Below are 26,605 nucleotides of genomic sequence, written 5' to 3' on the forward strand. Positions count from 1 at the left end.
AAAATTATTAACTATTTACAAAGAAAACGCGAGTTGGTTTAAAGATCTTCGTCGTCTTCATCCTCCTCGTCGTCTTCACCTTCATCGTCGTTTGAAGGTTCAATTGCCGGTACACCCGTTTGCTGTACTCCTTCGTCGAGGAGCGCTGCTTCGGTGCGTGGTGATACTGGCTGTTGAGATTCTTCGTCGTTGCGAGGACTCTCATTAGTCAGATCATAAGTACCAACGAGATGAGCCGGCTCGGTAGTTTCAATCGCTTCAGTAGTAACTACAGTGGTTACTACTTGTCGGATGGTAGTAAACTTATCATTCTCGACGGAATGTAGAGTTAAAGTCGTATCCTGTACCGCTGTATCAACCTTTGTTAGAGTGCGCTGTTCGATTGACTGCGCTCCTCGAGGTAGTTCCTCCTCGGCGGAAGGATCTACCGTCTTGGTGAGATCGATAGTTTTGAGCGGTTTATCAGATTCCGCTGATTCGGTTAAGTCGACCGTTTTCACTGGTTTCTCATGCGGCGTTGATTCTGTTAAATCAAGCTTCGGCACGAGTACCTTTGGCTGAGTGCCGACTGTTCCTTCCGTCGCAGGATGTTCAGCTTCAGTTTGCACCTTCGGTTGCGACTGTTTACCGAATACCTTTTTGAGGACTAAGTCGCGCTTAAGCGCTGCGTTTACCCGCAACTGCTTTGCACGTTGCTGTCTCGGAATGTACGTCAGTAACGTTTGCGGTGGCGAGAGCTTAGTTTTCACCGAGCTGCGTGATTTGCGCGGTTTTGACTTGACGACTTTTGTCGTGTCGCTTTCCGATGCAGATGCAGAGGTTGTTGAGTCGGTAGGCTCAGGTACACCATCGGTATTGCCGAATATCTCGTACATTCGACGCTCCGCTTCGGTGGGAGGTTTGCCCGATGGTGGCGTTTTCACCATATAACCGATGTATTTGTCCTCTTTATTGGTCGGGTTGGGCAATAAGTCGGTGTTGAGTACGTTTGACTCATCTCCCGACTTTACCTTGCGATCTTTTGATCTATTCGACGATCGGTGCTCTGAGCGGGAGCGTTCTCTTGCTTTGGAGGTTGCGCGGGATGGAGTTTTAGACGAGCTTTGCTTAGACTTGTTTCTTGAATCTTCCGACGAGTTCCCGGATTGTTCAGAAACATTGCGGGCTGGTTTCTCCTTCGACGAGGAGATGCCAGCTTTCGCATTGTCGGCCTCTTTTTTCCACTCCATTTTTTCCTTCAGCGATTCGCGCGATTTGGCATCTGCGGCTAGTCGCTCCTGCTCTTTCGCTTTACTAGCTTTTACATCAGCCTGAATCTTAGTGAGGACTTTGGCGCGTTCGATCACCTCTTTGTCGGTAAGCGGTTTCTGTTCGTCGTCAGAAAAACCTACATTTGTTAGGTGCAAGCCACTGTATGGTGAAATCTCAACTTTCGTTGAAGTTGTTGATTTCGCCTTTTGGTTTCGCGGATCTAGCGGATGACATCCAGGTGTCGCTGTACCCACTTTGGGGTATGGCGGCGTACCCACTGCTTTATTTCCCAGGTAATTCGCTGTTGCCTGCTGCAACTGCGGGTTTACGTAGGATGGTGACAGGGTGTCGGTTACGATGTCATTCGGGCTTTGCTGGAACGACGATTTTGGCAGATTGAACTGCGGCATCACTGGTGCGGAAGTTTGTTGCGAATCGACGTTCGTATCAAGCTTCGCTTTTGATGTTGGGGGCGTTGCAGGTGATGATGCGGCGCTATTAGCGTTATTCAACTCGACGGTTGAATCGCTTTTTTCGATAACTGGTTCCGGAATAAATGCGGCTGCAATACAGTTTGCTACTTTTTGGTATGTAGCTTTCGTATACTTCGGTCCAAGCTCGTCCACAGATGCCAATTCGAGGTTCAAATCATTGAGCAAATGGCCCGCTACCATATATTGGAATTTTCCGTTTCCCCAGTTGTACGTAAAGGTTTGGGTAATTTGCCGGAACGTATTGTTGTGCAATCGGCCGCTCGCATTCGGTGGCAACATGATTACCTGTTCGACTTTTTTATCTCCTAAAACTTCGATGAGTTTCCGGAAATTTAGGTCGAAGGTATTCGGTGGCGTAAATGCGAAGATGTCATATGTTCCAATGGATATCATGAGATTTTTCGGAATTTGTTTTAATTCGACGATTAATTCAATTAATTCCGAAATTTTCATGTCACGCTTATACATGCGTTTATCTATGTTGTCATGATATGGTTTGCCTTCCGTAATCGCATGCATGATACCATGGGCATGGATGTCGCCTACAATCCAATATTTGTATGCGAACAGCGCCATAACGGGTTTTGCTTCGCCGATTTTCAAACCGCAGACCGAAAAGTGTTGCGGGTAGGCATTCGTTGGGTAGAATGGCGCTAACACTTCGTGCGTTACCTCCGGGTATCGTGAATCGAAGGTGTCTCGATTTGCTTTCGTATTGGACTGTTTTCCCGGTTTTGCCCGCTTTTTCTTCTTTGGTACAACCGCCGGAGACTGGTTCGCCGTTGGTTGAGCGCGTTCGGCTTGATTCGGTACGTTCAAATTCGCGTTCGGATCAACGGAATTCTGCGTGTTGGCGGTATCAGGCGCGCTAGAGTTCGACTGCTCGCCACTTTGAGCGAGTGGTCTTCCCCAGTAGTCTGTTTCCTTCTTTTGCGGGAAATCCCAGTAAGATGAAATCGGCGAGTGGAAACTTGCATCCGGTACAGTCGGCGCTGTACCCGGTTGCACGAACGGGATTTTGAAACTAATGAGCGCCCCGTCGGCCGCGTCCTCGACGTGAGCGAGTGTCCGTGGGGCGGTTGTCGTGGCGGCGTTCGTCGTGATGGTGCTCGTATTCATCGTAGTACCGGTTGTCGTAGCGTTCGTCGTAGCGGTCATCGCGGCGTTCGTCGTAGCGTTCGTCGCGGCGTCCGCTGCGGCGCCTGTTATGGTCGGGAAACCGGGCGGCGGGCGGTGGAGGCCTTGCGTAAGGTTGCTCGCGGTAGCGGCGTTTGTTTGAGGTATCCCTGCGCCCACCGGCGTGGGTGCGGGGATACCTCTTTCCGCGTTTTTTGACGGCTTCGGAACTTTCGGCGTGACCTCTGGTGTACCGTTGTTGACCGGAGGTGGTGGCGGGAACGGTGACGGTACAAACCTCTGGCAGAGCTCGTTTGTCGTCGCGGTGGTTGCCGTGGTCGTCGAAATCGGCGTCGTATTCGTCGGTAAGGTGGCCGTAACTGCTGGCAGCGAAGCTGGCGTCGTCGCATTCGAGCTGGTTGCAGATTGCTGGTTCAAGTGACTGGCTATCGCTGTGGAGCTCGGGAATAGCGATGACATTTTGGCTTTACGAAGTGCCTCGTATTTCGCCGTAGTAGTTTCCAATTGAGCTTTTAAGCTCGCGATCATATTATTAGCATCAGTTAATTGTACCTCGAAATCTGACATTTTCTTGTACATGTCTTCGGACAAATCTTGTTGTAGTTCTTTGTCGGTATGTAACTGAGCGATTTCCCTACGTAGAGCTTGCAACTCGCCGGTTGCGGCTCCCGTAGGTTCAGGTGTTGAGATCTGAATACGAGTTACCTCTACCTTGTAGCAGATGTTCTCCTTCACGTCTCGTTCACAACCGATATGTGTACACCGAGTCAACTGCACGCCGGCAGGATCTCGGAGTTCGGAGTCTCTGATCGCTTTAATGATGCAGCTCTTATGGTAAAGATGCTGGCATTTGGTTATGTAGATTGATTCGGGAACGTTTTTATCGCCTCCATATTGTTTGCCGTGTGATGTAATTATCAAACCGCATTTATCGCATGCGAGATGCGTAGATTCTGCCATCACACAGGAGCTGACGACAAATATTTAAAATTGAAACGAGAAACGAAAATGCTATACTCGAAATAAGTAATAATTACTTACGATAGCAACGCAAAAATAAGACGCGAAGACAGAATACGAAGATTCAAAAACGCATTAGCAAAACATATAGCAAGAGCAAAGGCATGTACTCGGTAGCACGTGAAACGAAATAATGATTTCGATAGTTGGATCAGGTTCGTCGTTGCTTCCAACTGTCGAGTCCTTCCCCCACTTTGCGGCTCAGCGGCAGCGAACGGGATTGGTCGAACTCGGCGTTGTGTTGGTAGCGATGCGCTCGAACGGCAGGTTTTGACTATAACCTTCTAGAATGTTCTAAGCAGAAAATATCAGACGGCGCCGATTTTCCTGGAACGGGTTTGTCAAAATGTGCGCCTAAATGCGCAGTTCGGCGGTCTTTATTGTTATGATAAACTACGTCGCAATTAAATCGAATTTTTTAACGGCCTGTCAGCCATTTTGCTATCACTACAAGTCACGTCGCTTTCTTTTCTCCGAAATCGAACATCTGCCTTTTGCTAAATGCGCATTTCTGCTTTGTCTTGGAATTATTGCGTCAGATTTCTTCATCGATTCCAATCTTTTATCGGAGTCGATGGTTGAAATTTGCTTGCTGGTAATTTTTATTGTCAAATCGAATTTTGCATTATTTCGTATTGTTTGTCATCAATTAAATGTAATTACTCCTGTGGTTTTTATTTGTGTCTTTTTTAGGTGTTTATTCGAAGAAATTTGCATCATAGTCTTTTACTGTATTGCAAAAATTTCGTGAAAAAATATCCAAAATCTATTATTTCGGTTATTTTATCGCAATTTGAAGTTTTCAAAATTACATTTTGAGATTTGAAATAATTTCGAGTCAACAAAATTTTATTTATTTTGGGCTCTTAATTAATTTCAAAAATTTCTCATTGCCTCGAAAACGCTTTGCAATGCACGAATCTAATTTTCTCGCAGACATGAGGGCATATGTATGTGAAAAATGAATTTCAAAATCTATTATTTCGAAAAACATTTCGAACTTGTCTGCGTTAGAAAATTGCGTTTTCGTAATTTTGTTTTTTCGAATTTTGAGTTGCAGTGTTAAGAAAGGGCATATGGATTTGTACATTAATCTCAGTATGCTAACTAAGTTTTACCTGTACGTTTAGCTCCAAAAGCAACTTTCTGAATAGAGTTTGCTATGTTGTCGATTTATTCCAGTTTGAATTCAATTTTTTCTGATTACTTTTCAACTGCTACTTTCTGTTGTGAAAATCTGCTTATTTTCATCATACTCGTAGTTGTTTCACCGAGAAAAATGAACATTGTATTACTTAACACTGATGCTGGAAATTCTAAACGACTACATAATTAGTCACTGTACCTGTATTTTCTACTTCTAAATGCTACGTCTGGCAACGTTGCTATATTCCATTTGTATCGCTGGCGGTATTTTATACTACGATAAAATTTGCTCGCCCTTCGTATACGATCTGGAATTTGTATGAAAATACGTGAACGTTATTAGCGATCATAATTTCTAAATAAATTATTACTGCTAATTATTCATAAATCTTGGTTGATTTAGTACTATTATTTGGTCTTAGTATAATCGGTTTCAGTTTCGTAGCTCTTTTAGCTGTTTTTGAAATTTTAAACTAAGAGACCATCGGTATTTTCTACGTGGCTTCTCCTAGCTAATTTATTTCGCAAAATCATTATTAATTGAGACCGGTTACGTCTACGTAGCTCTTCCTAGCTACAATCACTTTACTCACCGGTAAATTGACCGTAGGTATTCTGCTAATGAACGTTCGTTAAAATTATCTTTCATTTGCGTATCTGAATTGGCTAAATTATTCGCTAGTTATGAATGATTTGATTTGGTTCGCTGCTAATTTGTAATTTTGAATTTTACTCACTTTGGAATATTTTTCAAAATACTAAACTGGAGAATTAGCGTTTGAAACCAAATCACCAAGTACCTACTGTTTTACTTACGTTGAAGTACGCAGTTTTTACTCAGCGATCATTATTCTGAAAGATAATTACTGTAACGTTCGGTTTCGTCTTCGTAGCTCTTCCACGTTAGAATCATTCCACTCGCCGGTGAATTGATCGTAGATGTAATGCTAACTTTCAAAATCTAATTATAAGTTTGAAACCAACTCTTATTAGAGTAATTTTCAACTCACGTAGCTTGTTGCTAACTATTTTGAAACGAAAACCGAATGCGATGAATTCATTGTAGAGATTCACTTTACCATTGATGTGTAATATTTACGTTGCTTGCTTTTATCATCGAATAATTTAGTATACAAATAAACTTCGAGTTGTTACCTGAATTTGTATTTGTAGTTATTCGATGTATTTTTCATTTCAGCCTTCATCATTGCTTAATTGCAGCTTCCATTTTTCTTGAGCGCTAAATAATCGATTGAGAACGATATTAGTATCGAGTTTGATTAAAATACTCTCAAGCGGTTGAGTTGTTAATTATGTGAGGCATATGTTGAACGTTAGGTTACTTCCTACGAAGTATCCATTTGTTCATTTGCGTGTAATTAAGCTGTGTGAGAGCGTACATTGTTTACTTTCGGCGAAGTATGCAATGTTAAGCTGTGCAATGAGAGTGTGAATGACTAATTAAAGCAAGCAGTATATAATACATCTATATTTAAGGTATGAAAGACAAGTACGAAAATGCAAATTAATATGATATGACTAAAATTATCACGACAATGATCACATCTTGTATGTGTTTCATTCGTCGCAATCTGGTGCGCTGATTCACCCGCAAATATGTCGATTCGCTGGAGTTTCTACGCCGTCGTTATCGTATTAACTAGTTACTCCTTGATTTAACAAACAAATAGCGTGATAGATTAGTATCTATGTTCATTTGTGCAATTAATAACGCCTTAATGGCAAAGCATACTTCGTAATGATCCGTATTTTCAGTCAGCTCGTCCCACCATTGCAGGAACTCTAACTTAATCCATTTCATGGTTTCTGGACCGTTACCATTTTGCACGTAGCATTTCCGATATATTTCGCCATGTCTTTTTGTAATTTTGCAGGTTTGACGGATTCGTTGGTTGGCGATGGTGTGCTCTTGGTTGTTATGGTCACCGTTGTTCATTTCCGCTTCCATTTTTCTGTTAAAAAATCGAAGTCAGATTGGTATATTGTTTGATATTAGTTTGGACTAAATGCTACGTAATTTAAGGTTTACTTACTCGTTTCAATACAGCTGGCACTGTAGAAATCGCTAAAGAGTGTATTAACACGTTAGTTAATTTCAACGTAGCCTTTAATTACTCAAAAGTACAACTTTGCTAAGAACAACTTCTAAATTAATCAAACTTTCCTTCGAAGTGATGAAATGGTGATAAGAGCACATTTTCGCCGGTGTTATTCCGTCTGAGTACATGCGGATGCGGTGGCTCACGTTTTTTGCCCGTAACGTAACGCGTAACGCTTTGAATAGCGTTATTTTTCAAAAATCTGAGATTTTACTCAAATTTTGCGTTTTTAGCTATCTAAACCGAGTATTGGCTGTTACGTGGTTATTCCCTTGTGGAATATTTACGTGTTTAGTGATTCTCGAAGTTAAATTTCAGTTTTTTACCGAATTTCAACTTCGGACAAATCCAAACTCAGCCAATACTGTAGTTAAATTTCAGTCTTTTACCGAATTTTAACTTGTTGAGACTTGTAATGGGGTATACGTGATTTATGATTATTCAAAAATCTAATTATTTTCGAAATTGATCATTTGAAATGCCCCAGTCCGCGTTTACGTATGTTTGGTTGTGTCTTCTAGTCAAATTATTTGAAATTTAAAACTTTTTCTCGTATTTGTGATTCATTCTGACTGTTTTAATTTCCTGTTTGAAATTTTGCCAATCAAAATAAATTTACATTGTGACTTGGATTTCGGCGAATCCTGGTCTGTGGCGTATTTTGGTCACTATCTGGTTATAGTGTTCAAAATTTCCAGTTACGATTTTACAAAATAAATTGACTAATTTCAGATTTTATTAAGTAACCAGCCATTCATGGCGTTGGTAATTGTACTCTTTAAGAATTGAGCAATTGCATTTTCATTTCTAGGTATTTCACACTGAGGTGGAATTTCAACCTTTATGATTTCCCCTTCCAGTTTATATTCTGGTGGGAGAGAAATGAAAATGTTAATTTCATTTTCCTCAGGATTGATCTCAACTGTGACCTTATTGACCTCTAGATTTCTCGGTTCCACAGTATAGACTTCTTGTAAGTCTTCTGTGAGCGAAAGTTCTGAGTCTTCAATAAAGTAACTTTTGTAGAGACTTTTCTCAGAGTAATGATACGGAACAATCTGATGGAAATCGTAGGTTCTTGGTGGTTCTTGACCCATACGCATTAGGCGTGCCTTGATTCTCTCAGATTTTCTCTGAGATTTAGTCAATTTATTTGAATCCTTTGCCGGTTGTGCGCTGCCTCCTGTCGTCAAATCTCCTGTTTGAGATTGCGACATTGAAGGTTGCGGCTCCACGGCGTTTGTCACAATTTTAGGTGTCTTTGGAGGTCGACCTCGCGGCTTCCTAACAGAAGGAGCGAGTTGTGCACTTTGTTTGGGTGTGGCTGCGGATGCCCCAGTCGAAGTTGAGGATTCTAGTTGATCCTCTGTGCTCGTCTGAGTCTCCTCAGTGGCACTGGTATTTTGGGCTGAGTCATTTGGATCAACTTCCTCTTGTAATTCAGTGGATGTTGGTTCCGTAGACTGTTGGTTGGTTTTCACCTCACCATTTACTGCAGTTTCAGTGATCGGTGGGTTGTGCACTTCAACTTCCACTCGCAATTCAGTGGATGTTGAAGTGCTAGCTTGATCGCGTTTTTTAGCTCTTTGTTGAGCTCGAAGGTCGCGTGCTGTGTTTTCAAGCTGTCGTAAAATAGCAGGTGATGCTTCTGTAATGTCACGCTCATTAATACCGACACCCTGCGGTGCACGAGTTGGCGGATCGTCAACGTCTTCCTCACTGTCAGACATTGCTTCGCGAGCTTTGAACAAAAATTCTTTGATTTTTTCTTCAATAGAACGCTGGTCTAGTAGAGATTTGAGACAGTCGCTTTTTTCCATGTCTTCGATGTTTTTACTAGTTAGGAATAGCGTTAACTGTCTTATGTTCGAAATTCTATCTACAGTTGTTCCATCTGTAGGTTTCAGAAGGTAACTGTTGAAACCTGACCATTTTATTACTATGAAAGGTCCATGTTTCTTTTGATAGAGTTTCGCCGCTGTTCGTTTTTCGAAACTTGACTGTTTGTGGTTGGTAATTAGTACCATATCGCCAGGTTGCAAATATGTAGGATCAACGTGCGTTTTGTTGAAGCAATATTCTTCTTCAATACGGTTTTGACGTCTTTTTTCTCTAATAAATGCTTCAACGGCTTGGCGGTCAGTCAAATTTCCGCTTCTGTCTTCTTGCCATTCACTCGTATACACAGCTTTTTTGGCTAACATATCAGCTATAATGTTAGTGTATTCTACTTTGCGTGCATATACGTGCTGAAATTCTACATCTTCGAGCTCTTGCCTGATAGCAAGAATACGTTGAAATAGTTCAGCATGGTGAACTGGCTTATTTCGGGAGTTTTTCCAATTGTTGGTTTTCCATATCGAGCATGTGTTCGTTAGCGCTTTGATTACGTAGTTCGAATCTGATAACAATTTTATCTTCTTAACGCCGTTATCTCGTAATATTTCTAGCGCAATGATTATTGCCATTAACTCGGCATAATTGTTCGTAACCTGGAATTCTGTGCTCACAATCCTGTCAGATATGTTAGCAGTTGAACCCGGTTTGAAACAAATTCCTATTCCAGCAATAGCTTCGGGTGAGCCGTTTTTGGAACAGGCGCCGTCGGCTGTAACTCTGGCATAGCCATTGTTGTCGATAAAGACTTCCTGTTCGTTCGACGGGACGTCAAATATCTTGAGTTCACGGCTTCGACATTCCTCAATGGTTATTGATGGAATTTGGTTGTTTTCATTTTGATCATGTAATCGTGCTAACGCATCTCGGAAGTTGAAAGTTCTAATTTCAGTAGGAAAATCTGGAATTGTCGTGTCTGGTATAAACCAAGCCTCGTTGGGCTTGAAACCAAACGACGTTGGTGTGTTGTTAATTTCGTTTTGGATTTCTCCAACGAATTTACTCCAACCAAGGTGAGTGCGATATGGATTATAAACTTCATTGAGTTTGACACGTAACTTATCGCCTATGACTCTCATTGTTCGTTCCACTGAAGAACTCTGAGGGTTGTAAGCTGTCGTATGTGCGACTTTGATCCCGCATTTTTCCAGCAAATTGTACCATGAATCAGAAATAAATTGCGTACCGTTGTCAGTGATCACTTTCTTGATCTTGACTTCGTGGATTTCAATTTCAAATAAAATTGATTCCATTGCGTTGCAAACTACTTTCTTCTGAATCCGGTGCATGTCTCGAAGCCAGACACGACTGGTGAAGATTTCTTTTGCAACTAGCAAATATTTCGGGTCGTTCTTCAATGCTGGAACTGGTCCATAGATATCTACCGATAGCACATCGCCGATGGCGTACGCCTCGATTTGAGCGTATTCCAGCACTTTGTGCTTCGCGTAGTTCTTGTTCACTTTGCATATAATGCAGGTGTTTGTAATATCGCGAATATACGCGAGTGAACTAGGATGGTAGTATAGTTGTCTAAAAATCATGTCTAATCGATTTGCCCCAGTATGCCCATAGGCACAGTGTAGGTAGTCGACAGTGTCGTAAAGCAAACGATCAGGTAAATATGGTACTTGCGATTTATCTGGCAAAATTTTCATCAGACGTTTTTTACCATCGTGTGTGTACATTATGTCATAAATTTGTTTTTTACGGAGTGATGTACCCTGTTGCTTCTTATTATTTGCTGGTACATCTTCTTCTAAGACATCCATTATTTTTTTGCAATGTTTGTCTGTAGCTTGTTCGTCTTCTATATTGGATAGTAGGTCGAACAATCTGGGTACGTTTTCGTCCATAAATTTGCAATCCAGAGGTGGTAGAGCGGTCTTTTTACTGGCACCTGTTAGTTCATGATTGTCTTCCTTGTGAAAACCTTTCGTGAACCTGGGTACCACTTGGTTAATCATCAATAGATCGAGCTCTGTTAGCTCTTCTATGACGATATTTCCGACTACCAATTCTGGTGCTTTGATGTCGTATAACGCTTTATTAGACAACTTCATGTCATAGATTAGATCGAAATTGCATATGGTTGTAACCCATTTTGCAGCTTTTCGGTGCGTTTTCGCCAGACTCTCAAATTCTTTGTAAATTGGGAGCAAATTGGCGCGCACGTGGACTCTCCTGCTGAAAATCCACATCCAAATCTTTTTAATGATTGAGTAGAGTGTTAGCATTTCTTTGTCATACAGCGTAAAGTTTTTCTGGTGCTCCTTGAAGCCAACAGAAATGAACATAATGATTTGCTTTTGTTCATCTTCCTTGTAGAAGAGAACTGCATTCATTGCATCGTCTGTATAATGCGTATCCAAGAATAAATCGCCTTCACGTGGAGGTTGTTTCAACGTGAATTCCTTCAAGTACTCCGATTTGAGTATGTCGAAGGCCTTCTGTTGAGCATCCGTCCAGACTATAGGGTCGTCGCCCTTTGTCAGTTCGTATATTGGGCTCAGGATTTGCATGTAGCGAGGAATGAACGGCTTGTACAGCACAGTATTCCCAACAAGAGCTAACACTTCTTTGTTGTTCTTAAGTACGAATTTGCCATGTTTCATATGGTCTTTCTCAAATTTCAGGAATTTTTCCTTTTTAAGGTCCTGTTTATCAATGTTTTCTTTGGATAAGACGAACCCCAAGTGGTCTGTACGCCTCTTGAAAAAGTGGGTTTTGGTCGGATTCAGTTTTAATCCAGCCCGTCTTATTTTTTCGAATACACTGAGTAGTCTATCAAGTGTTTCTTTAAACGTAGTACCAGAGACTTTGACGTCATCCACAAACTTGGAGATGCCTTCTTCGTCCTTTAGCACTTGGTTTATCATATGAACAAACTCACCGCTCGAGATCTTCAATCCGTACGGTAGTCTGTTAAATTCGTATACTTGGCCGTTTATTATGAACGCTGTATACTTTTTCGATTCTTCATCTAGCTCTAATTGCCAGAATCCGGACGTAAAGTCCAGCGTACAAAATAGACCATCAGGTGAACCACTGAATATTACGCTATCGATTGTAGCGGGTTCAGTTAGTACGCATTGTAAAAAGTTGTTTAACTCGTCAGCTGCCAAACACAGTCGTATATCGCCATTCTTTTTAATGACTGGTGCGAGTGTATTTATAAAAACTGAACGAGATGGCCGAATTATTCGCAAATCTAACATCTTTTGAGTCGTCATATCGAGGGCTTGTTTTAACCGAGCTGGAGGTCTATATTTTTCGCCTCGTGGCACTGCTAGGTGCCCCTCACCGGGGATAAAGTTGAAATGTACTTTTTCACCTTTGTAACATCCCGGATTCAGACTAAATATGTCTTGATAAGCATTGATCTTGTGCATGGCATCGTCTACCTCCTTTTGAGGTGCAATGCCAAGCTCTCGTATTTCAGCTAAATCTTCGATGAGATTTTTCTGCATAATACGAACTGCTTTGATTCGGTCTTCTTCAGGCTCTCTGAGCTTGTCTCTTGTAGACATGCTTGTGGCCATGAGATCAATAGTTATAGTAGTGTGCTCAGGGATTTGCTCAATCTTAAATAAAGAGAGCGCATCTTTATACACATCTGGGTTTATAAATGCAATTGTAAAATGATCATCATCCTTAGGTTCATGACTTACGCATCTCTGGCGGAAATGTAAGTGTAGATCCAAATGTTCCATGGCTACTCTTCCCAGTATGAAAGTGTTGCCAATGGTGTCCATTATGTAGAATGGTACAACGAATTCCTTTGGACCAAAATTAAATGTGATTTCAGCCAGAATTTGTGACGCTCGTTCAATTGCATTGTTGGCCATACGTAGCTGCACGATGCGATCCATAGCAATTTCGCGTACTGCATGTGGCACTTTCAACTTAAGTTGTTTCAGCACATTCCTTGAGATAACATTGGGAAGTGCTCCCGAGTCCAACTGAATGGCGACGATCTTATCACCTACTGTGATTGGAACGACGCAAGTTGGGTCATCGGTACCTTCGTTTACCACTAATGGTTTAGCTTTTTCTTTCAGCTGAGTTTCATCAAGGTGTGCGTTGTCAATCGCTTCGAGTGCTCGAGCTTCTTTAATTATTCGTTTTCGAAGTGCATGATGTCTCCATTTCTTGTCGGCAGGTAGGCCTCTTATGAATTTCACACGTGTTGTAGTCGTATCACTATTACACGGGAATGTCTTAATGCCATCCCTTGTCAACAATCTGAGCAATCTGTCTTTGGGAGGTTTCTTGATTATTGCATTTTTAACTCCAAAATCTCCGATTGGTCTTCGATCTTTCGCTCTATGGTGAATGTTCAAGACTTCAAAAGGAGTTGGAGAGTAATCAAGTTCCGGAAACTCGTCTAATACGAGTTCTGGGTCCTCCATTATCAAACATTTGACATCCATCTCTCTTATGGATTTCTTAGTTTGATTTCCTTGTACTAAACCGTCGTCGTCAAGTTCTGTTAACTGAGCAGGACGGGTGTACTTGTCCGTGAATGTTTCATAGTACTCCTCTGGTAACATGCAACACGTTGGGTCTCGTTGGCAATTAGGATTATTGCACGAGGTTCGATATTCCATAAATAAGGTTTTCTTTCTAGGTTCGACGACCTGACTACCTTTTAATGGTTCGTCCTTTATTTCTTCCTCCTGCTTAGGTTGCTGTTCAGGCGGAGCCGTGTACGTGTACGGAGGTTGCGGACGTTGTTGGAGAATCTTTTGCATTTCGTCGTATGGAGATTTGAGCGCGTTTCTGCTTAAACGTACTCGTTTCCATTCTTCGAATAGTCTGTATATACCTGTACAAACCATGTCGTAAATCACACGGTACGTAGGTATAGCAGGGTAGTACTTGTTCCTATCCTTTTCGAATTTGAACTTTCGTTCACAAGGAATTATTCGTTGGTTTTTATCTGCCATGACGCCAATCGCTTCGACACCGGAGGCCGTTATCAATTTTTGCGTCTGCAAATAATACATGGGCGGTTCTTTCCAGAATATTACAATTTGGTCGTCCGCCGCGTTTTGAAATATTTTACGGTATTCGATGTATCGATCTAGTTTAACGCCAATGCTTTTGGGGTCACCTGGAATGCAGGGTTTTACTATTGGGAAGATTAATATAATCAATTCCGCCCCTTTATCCTTGACTAGTAGATCTAAGAGTTTGTTTAGACTTTTCTTTATTTTGTCATAAGGTTGAGGTGAGTGATTCAATTCGAATTGCAGAGCTGATAGAACGAATTTCTCTCCTTCGGGGAATTCCATTTTCTCTATACGTCTGTATAATTCTTCAATTGGTAATTGATCACGTAAATATGGTGGCACCACTACCGGTAATGGCGTGTCTCCTCTTTTTAGGAAATGCGCTATGCCGTCGCCTACCCAAATGAATTCCGTAAAGATTGACTTCATGGGGACTTTGATGTTACTAGACCGTGCCCCTGTAGTGTCTAGTCCTTTTAGTTTTCCGAATTGTCATCGTTTCCTTGGTCTTGACTCTCGTTGGAATCTTGACTCAGGTCGATTTCTTCGATTTCTGCACAGAAATCGGCATTGTCCGGAGTACCTTCTCCTACCGTACCATCCTCGTTTATTACGAAGAAGTGTACCGGTAGAGGTATCTGACTAGACACTTTCGGTTGGAAAGTCGAGGGTTTTCTGGCTTCATGCGGTTTTTCACCACGATTGTCGCTGTTCTGGGGTTTAGCATTATCATTACTGTTGTTATTACCACCAGAATTGTTCGAATTAGTATTAGTATGAGTGTTCTGTTTAACGCCATTACTATTACTAGTTTTGTTCGAGTTGGGATAGAAATTAATTTTCTGATTCCCTTTGAAATTGTTACCTAAAGCCTTTTGTAGCTTTTGGTATGCCATTTGTAGTTGTCCTTCGTTTACATTTTTGTTCGTAACAGCTAGATACGATTTCTTCGGAGGTTCCGGCGCATTATGCGGTGAATTCGTGATCATGGGTTGGTTCGTCCAGTTCCCTGTTGGAGTAGGACCTTGCGTAGAATTCCTATTCCTGTCAGAATTAGAATTCTTCGCATTCTTCTGAGAATTCCAACCCCCGTTAGGGTTGGTATTCTGGAAGTTTTGATTGTTTCCCATATTCCAACTTATCTGTGGACCGAAGTTCTGGTTCGAGTTCATCTGAGTCTGATTACTCCATTGATTCGAATTCCAGTTGTTGTTCGGGTTTCCGGGAATTTGAGTCCATTGTCCATTCGCATTGAGTATCCAGTACGTAGATTGTGGTAAACCATTTCCGTTATTCCAGTTGTTGTTAGGCATTCTATTCCATTCGAATGATGGAGTTTGTTGCCATTGAACGGGCGTCATCGCGCTGTTGCGAACTGCAATGCGTACATTATTCTTCGGGTCAGAGTCATAGTTGGCGAATTCGTCAAGTTTTCTTATAAAACCTTCCACTGTAGTTTGTTTCGCTAATTTCTTATCGTATGGGTAAGGCACTTTTTCAGCTGCCACTTCCAATACTTTGGAAATATTTGGATGTTTGCGTTTGATTAGAGATAGGACCCATCTCTTTATCTCCAAGAACAGACGTTTCTCCGTTTTGGTTTCGCAAAAATATTTCTGGAAATATTCCCATGCATCGTTTTGACACTGACTGTTCCAATAATGTTGAAGGAATCTCTGTTTTAGGTCTTCGTAGTCCGTTATTCCCACCATGTCGCCTTTCCACTCTGTCGCATCTTGAGTCTCAATTACTCCTTGGAATGCGTAAATTTTCTGAGTTTCGGCGGCATTGCTTTTGTTTACGTAGTCTTCGAACTGACGTACAAATTCATGAGGGAAGTAACGTTTCGATTCGTCATAATAAATGCCAGCACTTCTGACTAAGTTGGCATTTATTTTCAAGGTTGGGGTGGAATTAAGACCACTGTTGGGTCTACATCCACCTTCCTTTCTCATATCCGCAACTGCATGAGCTAACTGGCTGCATTCTGCTTTGTGTTTAGTCATTTCGACTTTGAATAAATTAGTCGCTTGGTCAAATTTGGTTTCACATTGCGTTGCCTTTTGCATCGCGCTGTCAGCTTTTTGTAAAGCTGCACCGGTAGTTTGACCTACATATTCTTTCATGCCAGTGGCCCATTGGGTACAGTGTTCACGAACGTCTTTTACGTCGTTTCTGTATCCGTCAATGTTGCGGTTCGTACTACCTGCATGGTCCACAAGATTAATTAGACAGTCTTCTATTCGGATAAGGCTGTGTTCTTGAACTGCTTGACCAATCTGTAGGTTCTCTATGGCACCTTCAGTGAAATCCCATGTTTGCTGAAACAACGATCTCAACGGATCATTTATTTCAGCATCGGTGGCGATTTCAGGTCGTTTCGGTTCAGTTTTGGATCTGCATTCTTCCCTTTTTGAGTCCCTGTAATTTTGCAGGTGACGTGTCCTCGCTGGGGGCGGGTCAGGGAGATCTGATCCATGTACCATGTTATTTTCTTCGGTAGGTACGTAATCTTCGTCATCCTCATCATCATCCTCGTCATATTCTTCGTCAGAATTGTTTGATGGCGGATGACTGCTGAACAATGATTCCACAAGGTTCTGCGGACTCGATTGTTGTTCAGGTTGTTCTACGTTTAAATCCTGCGTAGGTGGATTTTTTCGATTTTTCCGTTTGGATTTGTTATCCGAATTTTTCAACGTAACGCACGATTCTTCGTGCGTTTCACCAATACATAAGCAATGTATTTGGTGTTGCGTAAGGGCTACCGCTTTACTTCGGGTGCCTGCAGCTGGTCCAGTAAACGCCATTTTCGTTCGAATTTATTTACAGCTGGGATAATATTACGGCGAATATTTTCCGTTTGTGTGAAATTTCTTGTAAATTTCAAACACAAATCTTAGTGCAATGCTGGTTTTAATTCGCGAGTTGGTTCTGGTACACAAAAATATTCTATCACGTAAATTGCGCTTCACTAGCACTGAGCTATACAGTCGGTTGACTCAAGTCGCTAGATTACTACGGCGAGTAATCCGGACAAGATAAAAAGCGCTGAGTCAGGACGAACTGTTTCACACGTGCTCGAAACGTGTTTCTTAGCGGGATTCGAGTGCAAAGTCACTTCAGAGGTGACTCGGACAAGATAAAGAGCACTAGATCTCAGCTAAAAAATTAGCTTCGAATGAATCGCGAACACGAACACGAATTGCTGGAGAAAAAATTCAGGTGCCAAAATACCACCTTGGGTATTTCTGAAAAAATACAAGGACACTGAATTATCATTCAGCTTTGAGTGCTGGTTTGAAAAATACGCGAAAAATACATGCGTTGCGTTTGCTTTGATTAAAAGCCACTCGCGAAATGAATAGTAATATTCAACGATATTGCTTACCAATATTGCTGCTAAATAGAGCTTCGAACTTAGAGTTCTACTGCTGCTGATCGCGTGGTTGAAAAATAAACGCGGAGAAATTATGCAAATAAATTGCTTAGTATCAAAATTCACTTTAAAAAATAAAACGTGAAAAGATACCGGACAAGACACACACGGAGGACGCAAAAAATGCGCGCGAAAAAATAACACAATGACAGTCAAGCTGCTTCTCTAGAGGAGCGTTGCTAGAACCGTCGTCACACTTGAAAAGAAAAATATATGATGCGAGCCGCGGTAGCTATCAACTCGTCGGTTGGTGGCTACGCAGCTGCAGCAGCGACATCAAAAGATGGCGGCTAGTGCGACGTGTGTGTCTGTCCTTGGGTGGTGGTAGGGGTCACGCAACAATGCGGCGGACAGGCTGGAACTCGCTTTTCACGTTTCAACGAACGGATTGAGTTCTGAGAAATTCTCAACGGATATTTTATCCATCGATGGATTTCATCATCTACCACCACACATACACATGTAAAAATAAACACGTTTTCGTCAAATTCTGGCAAATTTGACTAGGTGTGTGTGTGTATGAGTGAAAGCAACTTAATACTTTCGTGATTATTTACTTTGAAATATTCACAAGTATTCTTTCCTTTCCTATTTTCGGACACGTTGGTCTGAGAATAGTCAAGAAGTGAATCGTAAGTACAATGAAATCATACTGCAAGTATTATTTTCCAAAGTTTGGTCGCGATCTAAACTTTGTACTCATAACGATTTACTTCCTCCAAGCTCAGATTACGACGAATCTGTGCTTTTTGGACACTCGGAAGGGCGCCAATGTAAGAGGGTAAATTGACTTAAAGCAGTGATTGGTAATGTGACTTACGATGGTTGCTATTGTGTTGTTTCCAAGAAATATCCCTTAGAGTATTTCTACTAAATACTCACCGGAATACCTCACATGCTCGGCTAGGGCGTGAGTAGGAAATGGTTGCTTTTACACTCTTAACATATGATCATACACACCATAAATAATAACAAGTTATACACGAGAATAATATTTAATGTGTGCAATATTAACAACACGTTACAGGTTTTACATAATCACATATTCTATGTATTTATGTACGTTAACAAGACACTTTCTTAAACTAAATATACACACGTTGGTGTTACACACTGTGGTGTAGGTTTGGATAAGTGATCTCCTCTGGCAAGGAGATCTAACTTATTCACACTGATATGTGCAAGTACTTACCCAGAGTGGCGACGAGTAGATCATCACTCCTTCTCGTCTCTTAATTGGTTTCACTAATAACTAACTAAAACTAAAGCACTAAATATAACACTTAACACTCGAGAGTAAAAACTTATACTTAAATGACTGCATTAACCCATTAACCGTGAATAACATACCCGCGTGCACTCGGATACATTACTGGCGTTCTGTACTCTCGTCGCTTGGCTCGTATGGCTAGCTGACGAGAATACAACGCAGTGTTGCCTTAGTGCAACGCAGTGTTACCATGTGGGCGAGCCCTATACATACCACGTACGGCATAGTAGTATATCACACTATTTTTCCCCCTCTCCCTTTTCCGAAGGGTCCACCCCCCAACATTTGAAATTCGTGTATCTCCTAATCTATGGGTCGTACAAAAAAAACTACTGAACAAAAATTGTTCCTTGACATCAGATCTACAATTTGAGCTCATCAAAATTTGTTTTGGAGCAACCCTTCCCTCTCAAATTTCGTAAATACCCCTCCAGAAAACATCAATTTTACGTTTTTCACATTTTTAATGAAAAGTTTCAAAGTTGAAGAAAAGTCTGTAATATCTAACATAAATTGTTCAGAATTGAATTTATTTTCCAACGAATTATATTACGAGCATTTTTCCATCCCCCCCCCCCCCGCTGCTATGGTGGACCCACCACCCCCCCCCCCTTGGTTACAAATACCAGACAACAAGGGAAACAATCCAACGCAAGTTGTTTCAGGTTGAAATTTGTATGGTAGGTGGGTACCATCGAAAGACTTACGCGTGGAAAGTTTCAGACCCCCAGACCCCTCCCTTTTTGAGAAACCTCCCTTTTTCTGAAAATGAGAGTTTTGGGGGAAAATAACCATTAATGAGTAGAGTGTCGTTTTCGCATGATTCGATACCGCTGAGTACGAATATGACGTCAGATTTTCTGCTACATTCATCTAACCCCCTCCAGACCCCCCACCACAAATTTTACCATTTTTGAAAACAATTACTTTGGTGATATTAGTATTGTTTTCATATGATTCGAATCCCCTGAGCACAAATATTGCGTCAGATTTTGTTTTACACTCATACAGCCCCTCCAGGGCCTCAGTCCCCCTCAATTTTCACTATTCTTGAAATACGGCTACTTGTATAATATTGGCGTCGTGTTCATATGAATCGAACCTCCTGAATAAATACATCCGAAAATATTGTGTTTAAAAAATTGTGTATACCAATTTTCATTAATAAAAAGCAAAAAAACGCCATTTTGAGGAGTAATTATGAGGGGAGGGGGTTGGGGGTTGAAAATTTTTATGGGGATACCACTTATGAATGTCTACAACATACTAAAACATTGAAAAAATCGGTTCACATGGGGTTGAGAAAATTATTGTTATTGTAATTTCAGAAAAGGGGAGGTTTCTCAAAAAGGGAGGGGTCTGGGGGTCTGAAATTTTCCACGCGTAAGTCTTTCGATGGTACCCACCTACCATGCAAATTTCAACCCGAAAGAACTTCCGTTGGATTGTTTCCCTAGTTGTCTGGTATTTGTAACCAAGGGGGGTGGTGGGTCCACCATAGCAGCGGGGGGGGGGATGGAAAAATGCTCGTAATATAATTCGTTGGAAAATAAATTCAATTCTGAACAATTTATGTTAGATATTACAGATTTTTCTTCAACTTTGAAACTTTTCATTAAAAATGTGAAAAACGTAAAATTGATGTTTTCTGGAGGGGTATTTACGAAATTTGAGGGGGAAGGGTTGCTCCAAAACAAATTTTGATGAGCTCAAATTGTAGATCTGATGTCAAGGAACAATTTTTGTTCAATAATTTTTTTTGTACGACCCATACATTAGGAGATACACGAATTTCAAATGTTGGGGGGTGGACCCTCGGAAAAGGGGGAGGGGGAAAAATAGGCATACAAGCTAAATTTATTCGCTCTAGTATGTAGAACAAGAACCAATCATAAAATTGCTTTCAACATGAATAGCGAGCGGGAGCTTTTTTTTGTGAAATTGAGACCTGACTATTACCTATACGTTTACTTATTGAAAATTTTTGGGAAAAATAAACCAATTTTTTATGAAACTGTTTGTATTGAGTGAAATTTTTTAAAAATTATTGTCGACGAATAAAATCTTTTGGCAATCGAGATTTTTTGGCATTTTTTTTTCTACTGCCTGAACGGCAATACATGACTAAAGGACTGCATTTCTGACCACTGACGTTATTTACTGCCATCTTGAAATATCATGATGAAGTAATTGTTCGTGATGGGCTAATTATTAGTCAGTATTGGAAGGAAATACCTATGACTTCGTAACATGACGGCCATACTTCATCAAATTATGCCAAGTCAAGAAGTTCATTTTTTACCCTTCCACGAATGATTTGAAATTTATATGCTTAAATAAAGTTAGAAAATTGCTAGAAACTCCAGAATAGCTCAAAATTATATTGTACTTAGCTATATAGTTGTTGATGTATGGAAGTTGAATTATAGGAATTGGACCTATTCACTTATGGTTGATTTGTTCAAAAAAATACTTCATAGAAAAGTTTTGCATTTTTTACCATTTTTTCTTATCAATTATTGATTAAAATCCGTCTAGGTACCTACACACAGAATCACGACACGAAAAATATTAAGTTCAGTTGGTATACAGTTGTCGTAATGTCGTATGTTTAAAATACTGAGTAAGCAAATTATATTTATGCCCGCTATGGTCGGTGTTTTGGCAACATATGTACTAACACCTAACGGTACCACATGCCGCCTGTCTTCGAGAAATGAAACAAAACATCATTTTCGATGAGTGGGCTAATGATGGCTATTAAATAAGTCTTTGTTATGATTGAAATTAAAATGAAATTCATGTATGTACATTACGCTCGTGACAGTAGGTATGTAGGTACTTGTAATTTTTTCTATCTCATTTTACGCTGGTTGTTCTTGTTCTCACAATTTAGTGCTTGAATTTTCGATTTATCGTCGTTGAAATGAGTGTCAAGACTTTGGACATCATTTGGAATAAGCCAGATAAGGTTTATTACCCGGGAGAAATGGTAAGCGGGAGAGTTCGACTGGTGGTGGATTCTGCAAAAAAAATCAGAGGTAAATAAACCGAACGTGTTATTCTGTCGAGTAGATATAATAATTGAAGCCTTATGCCGTGCGATAACCATGTAATGTGCTTGTGCAGCTGTTGACTTCAAGCTCAAAGGAAAAGCTGAGTGTAAATGGGATGAACAAGAAACCTACCGTGATCGCGAAGGTAGAAGTCGTTCCAGAAAAGTTTGTCGAAAATCATCCGAAACCTATGTAAAAACTGAACAATGTTTGGTTGGAGGAAAAGGTAAAAGTCGACATTAATTTTTTATGAAATGTTTAATTATTCCGAGTAGAATAATAATTTCTAGTATTGACGATTATTTAGATAAATTTAAATTGGCTGCTGGAGAACATATTTACCCATTCTGTGTGACGTTGCCAATTTGTGCTCCAGCCTCTTTCAGCGGTTCTTACGGAGGAGTCTCGTATTATGCAAGAGTAAAAATTGATATTACAAAAAATAAAAGCTCCGATAAAAAAGAACGAACCTATTTTAACGTACTCGATCCTCTGAATCTCAATTTATTTCCCAATTTGAGAGTAAGTTCAAGGCGTACATTTTTCATTAGAGTTTGAAAAAAGATTTTTTAAATTCGTTTCTTCGTATTTGCTTCTAGACTTCGTATAAAAACGAAAAAAACAAAACGTTCGGTTCTCTGTGCTGTATCAGTGGTGGTCCTATTACCATCGTTGTGCATTTACCCAAAACTGGATTCGCTCAATCAGAACCAATTCCAATCATTGTGCATTTACCCAAAACTGGATTCGCTCAATCAGAACCAATTCCAATCACTTTGGAAATCGACAACGCCAGTCCCGTTTTCGTGAGCGCGGTTCATATTGATTTGAAACGAGTTAGTACCTTTACCTACCTATCTATTTGTTATCTTGCATAGTAAGTAAAACCCGCATCATCATAGAAAAATTTACACGATTTGTTCGTTGATTAGGAGATGAAATGGACATCGGAGGGACGCGATAAATACGAAGATTTAAAACTTACAAGATTAAGTTTAGACGGAGTGAAACAGGGAACATCTCATACTTGGAGTGAGCATTTTACGATTCCTTCCGTTTCGTACCCGAACTTGGAAAGTTGTTCGTACATTAAAATGAACCACGAATTACACGTAGGTGTTGTTATCGTTATCATACCTAACAGAGCAAATCAAATTATCAATTCAAATAACCTCTGGTACCTTCTCGTACAATTTTACAGATCCACGCTGACCCACCACGTTTGCATTCTGATCTAGATATGCATATCCCTATTACAATCGGTGACATCCCTCTGAGCGAAGATCCAAATGCTCCTCCCATTAATACCCCTCAACCTCAAGCCTATCCAAACCACATACTCTATAATCCTAATTCTGGAATGCAAATGCCAACACCAGGAGTACCCATGACCCCGGTCCCTTCACCATATCCAGCTCGAGGTCACCCAGCTGCGAATTACCCATACCCAGTAGTCCCAGGAAACCAAGCTAGTGAAGCGCATTTTGGAGTACCTGCTCCAAATTCCAATTACATCGCACCTAATCCGTTTTCGAATGTTGGAGGAATACCTCAAATGTCTCTTCCTCCTACTGCTCAAGGATATCCTCAACCGAATTATCTTACTAGCGCATACCCGGTTCCAGGAGGTGCTGTTCCGGTGCAGCAGTATTACCCCGAATTATCGCGTCAGCCGTCTACTCGGTCTACTAATCATGAGAGCTGGGTCGCGTTCAGGGTGGCTCGTAAGTACCTATACATACTCGAGTGTTTGTTAGGTATTCGAAAACAAATTTCTCTAGGAAACAGAAATTTGAACAAGAAGGGTGTGTGAAATTTTTCAAGAAACAGAAACTGCAACTTTTGCTTCTGTTCTCCATTTTTCCCCATTATTTTTTGCGCGAGAAATGAAAAATTCACCTTAAGGTGTTGGACTGTTTGCAGGTGTACAAAACTATGATTAGGTAGGTACCTACCCACTTGGATTTTTTCGTGATTTTCAAAATCGTGCGTATAACTGTCGAAAAATCCTGCCTTGCCTTTTTGGTAAAATTATCGATGTTATGATTTTTTTCTGTAAAATTGGAAAAAATGTAGCTTTCCAACTTAACTTAGCTCCTAAAAAATGCCACTTTTTTCAAAAATTACAAAAAAGTCTCGCATTATTTAAATTTTGTCCAAAAGTCTTGCTTTTTACCAGAAATTGCCAAAAATCCCTAACGTTTGCTAAAATTGTCAAAGTTATTTCCAAAAAGTTTCAAAATAGCCCAACTTTTTAATACTAAAAACGTATTTTTTGAGTCTTTTTTTGTAACGTTTTTGCTTATGTTTTAGAGCTTTTTAATTCATAAAATTTTGTTTTTTTTTTGGGAAATTGAGTACGAACCCTGAAAAAACGAAGGGACCTATTACGAAACACTGTACCAAAATTTGAGTAGAAATATTATAGATAACTTTTTTGTGTAGTACCTAATGTTCTTTTCTATTTTTTTTTCAGCTTCTGCTCCTCCGTATTAAGTCCAAATGTGGCGTTCAACATGTCTGTTTCTGAATATTTCCAATAATTCTGAAACAGACTTTCATTTTTCAGATATTTCGTACTTATGAAAGTTTAACTAGCACTATTCATTTATGGTACATAGTTATTTTTATGTTTGAGTAATAATCGTTTCAATTTTCAAGTCTTTTGAAATTACATAAATAGTCCGGCATATGACAATAGGAGTAATTGCACCACCCCCCCCCCCGCCGATCCTCCGGGACAACTTTTTTCTTAAAGGGGACATCCTAAGGAACATTTTAAAGTCAACTTGCCCAAAAAAAAAGTTGGCCTTACTTACAAAATGGCGGCCATTTTGATTGACAGGTCCGCCAAAATCGCAGATTTTGCGTTTCAACATAGGACTTGCACGAAATTTTTCAAACCTTACAAAGGTAGATCGAAAGATCATGCAAAAATTTATCACTTGTCAAAATTTCAAGTGGTAAAGTGCGTTTTTCGATTTTTGGTAAATTTTTGAAAATCCAATTTAGGCCAAAAATGAGGGAAAAATCAAAATTTCACCAAATTGACCAAGAAAGCTTAAATTTGGGATGTACCCTATTTTCGACATGCCGAATCGATTTGAAACTGTTTCAAACCGTTTTGAGCAGTTCTGGAGCCTCCAGCAGATTTTTGAAACTCGAAATTCCCACAAAAGTCCATCAAATTAGAGTTGTAAAGCTAAAATTTATTCTAAAAACTAATGTCAATACGCTACGAAGTACTACAGGTGAATTTCAAGTCATTTTGGAGCCTCCAGCGACTTTTTGAAAATTCTTGAAACCTCCAGCAGATTTTTGAAACTTTAAATGTTCACAAAATTTCATCAAATGGAGATGGAAAGCTGAAATTTACTCTACACTCCAATTTTAACACCGTCTGAAGACGACTTCAGGTGGATTCAAGTCATTTTAAGGTCTCCAGCGACTTTTTTGAGAATTACTGGAGCCTCCAGTAGATTTTCGAAACTTGAAATTTCCCCAACATTAATCTATCAAATGGAGTTGGCAAGCTTTCGCAGACTACATGGTGGTTTTGAAATGGTTTTGAAGCTTTCCAGCTACTTTTAGGAAATTTCAATTTTCCAAAAAACCGTCATACAACCTTTCAAAAAGTTGCTGGAGGCTCCAAAACGATTTGAAATACACCAGCAGTGAACATCGTAGCGTATTGATATTAGTTTGCAGAGCGAAAACGAATGATATTAAGTGGTAACTTTGATCAATTTATTTGACTGACCTTTTTTGAAACACCTACACTTTCCAACCCTTTTTTTAGACACCCCTCTTGAGGGATGGGCATCGAGCGTAGTATCAAATTGTCGAGAATTTGAATGGGAACATTTTTAGTCCTGGTAGTTTTTCTCGTAAACCTAATATTTTCGGAGTAAATCGCAAAAAACGTAAATCGGAACCGGTTTTCGCCCCCTAAAAAAATTAGCTCCGGGGTTAGGAGGGTCGGATTTTTTTTTGGTAGTTCAGCGGGTTCATCTGAACACATTCCCGAAAAAAAATTTATGTGCCAATTTTTTCCTTTTTAAAACCGCTATTTGCCTGCTCTACGAAACCAATCTGATTTGACCTGGAATGACCCTCACCACTCTATCAAGATTTGAGTAGAAATATCAAGGATAAGTTTTTTAATAATGTTCATTTCTTGTTCTTTTTTTTTTAGCTTCTGCTCCTCGGTTTTAAGTTAAATTGCGGCATTCAACGTACCAGTTTCTGAATATTTTCAATACTTCTCAAACAGCTAGGCCTTTGTTTTTTAAGTATTTCGTACTGGTATGAAAGTTAATTCAATTTATGGTACCTACCTAGTTATTTTAAAGTTATATCGTCTCAATTCTCAGGTTTTTTGAAATTATATCAGAGCTTAAAAAGTTGCCTTACCTACTAAACACAGATTTTTTCAAATTAAGTTACAGTATTTTTTTTGTTTTTCTATCATTCTTACCTACCTACCTACCTACTCGTATTTTACCCTTTATTTTTAAATGTTTATTGATAACCTAAGTATGTACAGATCATTTTTATTACCTACATTTACAATTACGTACCTATAGCTGTTATTGAAGAACGGTTTATTTCATGTGACTTGATAATCAGTAACATGAGTATTTTATTTTGATATCAAGATAATTTTTTTTCATTTTTATGTATTGTCGGTACCTACCTAATTTTATTTTTCAATCACTACAGATTAAAGTGATGACAGCGGGTATGCATACGCACTTGAAT

The 26,605-nt window shown here is 40.0% G+C and overlaps 1 protein-coding gene across 3 annotated transcripts in view; it reads left to right on the forward strand.

Annotated features, from left to right (window-relative positions):
* LOC135848268 (arrestin domain-containing protein 3-like) overlaps nucleotides 1-26,495 on the forward strand; it is a 42,369-nt gene extending 15,874 nt beyond the window's left edge. The window contains exons 2-8 of one of the 3 annotated variants that reach the window (XM_065368145.1): nucleotides 21,685-21,829; nucleotides 21,918-22,070; nucleotides 22,152-22,366; nucleotides 22,444-22,680; nucleotides 22,777-22,956; nucleotides 23,046-23,568; nucleotides 26,040-26,495. In XM_065368145.1, the coding sequence (XP_065224217.1) occupies nucleotides 21,715-21,829; nucleotides 21,918-22,070; nucleotides 22,152-22,366; nucleotides 22,444-22,680; nucleotides 22,777-22,956; nucleotides 23,046-23,568; nucleotides 26,040-26,059 (1,443 nt within the window). In that variant the 5' untranslated portion in view covers nucleotides 21,685-21,714 and the 3' untranslated portion in view covers nucleotides 26,060-26,495. Of the gene's footprint in view, nucleotides 1-20,882; nucleotides 21,592-21,684; nucleotides 21,830-21,917; nucleotides 22,071-22,151; nucleotides 22,367-22,443; nucleotides 22,681-22,776; nucleotides 22,957-23,045; nucleotides 24,166-26,039 lie in introns of those variants that run through there. The other 2 variants (XM_065368144.1, XM_065368143.1) reach the window with 2 other exon arrangements.
* Nucleotides 26,496-26,605: the final 110 nt, after the last annotated feature.

This window comes from Planococcus citri, chromosome 5, assembly GCF_950023065.1.
Source record: "Planococcus citri chromosome 5, ihPlaCitr1.1, whole genome shotgun sequence".
In the NCBI taxonomy this organism is placed as follows: Eukaryota; Metazoa; Arthropoda; class Insecta; order Hemiptera; family Pseudococcidae; genus Planococcus; species Planococcus citri.